The sequence below is a fragment of the Octopus bimaculoides genome, chromosome 2, assembly GCF_001194135.2.
Source record: "Octopus bimaculoides isolate UCB-OBI-ISO-001 chromosome 2, ASM119413v2, whole genome shotgun sequence".
In the NCBI taxonomy this organism is placed as follows: Eukaryota; Metazoa; Mollusca; class Cephalopoda; order Octopoda; family Octopodidae; genus Octopus; species Octopus bimaculoides.
The window spans coordinates 16,895,036-16,897,342 of record NC_068982.1 but is presented as its reverse complement, the minus strand read 5'-3'; the positions used below and the strand labels follow the sequence as shown (position 1 = coordinate 16,897,342).

Genomic DNA, 2,307 nt, shown 5'->3' with positions numbered 1-2,307 from the left:
ATAAGATTATGATAATAAAACGACAGTGGATTTTCATCGATAAGTTCATGAACCTTGGTTCTTTTCCCTAAAACTATATATTTATATTTTATACTGTAAATTGAATTTAATTGTGTTTTTACCTGTAAATTTGGATTTTTATCCCTAATATTATTAGCAGTCCTATATTATCTATTATTATTATTATTATTATTATTATTATTATTATTATTATTATTATTATTATTATTATTATTATTATTATTATTATTATTATAATATATATATATTCCTGTGCGTACACTTTTCATGATAGGTGCTCTGAATGCTACTGTTAATATGTAGTTCTGGACAACCCGTTAATTATTCCATAAATAAATACTGTCAAAATATATACCGGACTGAAATAGGATCATATGATTGATTAAAAACTCTTAAAAAAAGCTTTTCTGGCATAGTCACACTTTAATGACTAAAACTAGCTAAACATAAGATTACTATTTAGGATATTTCGGTGTAGAACAGTAAAAATGAAAGGGAAAATATTTACTTACAATAACGGTTTGTTGTTGATGTTGCTCTTGTTGTTCCTGCTGCTGTGGTTGTTGTTGCTGTTTTGGTTGTTCTTGCAGTGGAAAAAGTGAATAGTAATCAGGTATTGAGGAATATTCTGTTGCTGGTGGATATCCAGGTTGTTCAGGTGGATATCCAGGTTGTGGGGTATTTCCGGGTTGTGGGGTATTTCCGGGTTGTGGGGTATTTCCGGGTTGTGGGGTATTTCCGGGTTGTGGGGTATTTCCGGATTGTGGAGTATTTTCGGATTGTGCGAGATATCCTGCTGTTGGGGATTCTTCAAAATCGGATGAGTATCCAGTGTTTTCAAAGTATCCTGGTGGAGAATTCTGGGTGTCTACAGTGCCACCTGTAAAAGAAACTGGATTTCAAGTATGATATTTCAAACTTTACATTCCTCATGAATTTACTTAATCAACAAATATTATATGATGGTTGATGACTTCAATTTTCTTGTGAAAATTTACTTCCCATTGAAAAAGAATTAATATCATTACTACTATATTAACGAAAAAATAGGACCTTCGAGGCTTCCTTATTAGTGGAAGCACGTTAGATAAAAATAGAATTCTTTCTGCCAGGCTTGAAAGAACAAATTGAGAGTATTATGTGTCCAATGCCCATCTCTCTTTCAGAAAACATGAAAATTCAGCTAACTTCGTAATTTTTCATTCCCTATTTTGTACCTATGTGTATTTATGGGCTATATTGAAGAAACATCAATGAATTGATTGAGTGTCATAAGCTAGTGATAGGAATCACTTTTCCATTAATCTCGTATTAATTGATTAGGTGCAGGCGTAGCTGTATGGCTAAGAAGCTTGCTTCCTACTCAAGCAGTTTTTGTTTTATTCTCACTGCGCAGAACCTTGGGCAAGTGTCGTCTACTATATCCACGAGCCGATCAAAGCCTTGAGGGCAGATTTGATTGACGGAAACTGAAACAAGCTCACCGTACACACACACACACACACACACACACACACACACACACACACACACACACACACACACACACACACACACACACACACACACACACACAGCGTGCAAATTTACGGAAAAACAAAAGATGAAGACAGGTGTAGAAACAACAAGCAAGTGTATTAGTTTGACGACGGGAAAAATGGAAAAGCCTACGCTCTTCGATAGAAAGGAATAAGAGGAAACAAATAAAGAGAGAATGAGAGAAAAAAATAAATGGAGAGAGAATAACTGCATGCATGTATGTATGTCTCTTCTATTTTTTTAATTATTATAAATCTTCCACTGAGGTGGGAGTCGGTTTCCAACAAAAATACAAGGCTCCATCTTTGGGATGTAGTTATCACAGACAAATTCACATTTGGAATTTGAGAAAAGTCTTGCATATTTTTATCGTTCCACTCATAGATTGCACTTGTAATGTACGAATTAGCTGGTCGATTTCTCTTTCTAAAAATCCCAGTTTATCCAGATGAGGAATTATGTACATTATTTACATTATTTACATTTGACAGATATTTGTCCTCATCTTCTTTGTTGTTAACACAACGTTTCGGCTTATATACCCTTCACAGGTATATAGCGTAGTGGTTAAGAGCGTGGGCTACTAACCCCAAGATTCTGAGTTCGATTCCAGGCAGTGACCTGAATAATAATATTAATATCAACAACAGCCAACAGTAACAATAATAATAATGATGATGATGATAATAATAATAATAATAATAATAATAATAATAATAATAATAATAATAATAATAATAATAATAA

General features: G+C 33.4%; 1 protein-coding gene across 1 annotated transcript in view; it reads right to left on the bottom strand.

The window, feature by feature from the left end:
* Positions 1–2,307, bottom strand: part of LOC106876406 (histone-lysine N-methyltransferase set1) — an 11,876-nt gene that overhangs the window by 3,221 nt on the left and 6,348 nt on the right. The window contains exon 2 of the mRNA XM_014924941.2: positions 534–901. Within this exon, the coding sequence (XP_014780427.1) occupies positions 534–901 (368 nt within the window). The remainder of the gene's footprint in view (positions 1–533; positions 902–2,307) is intronic.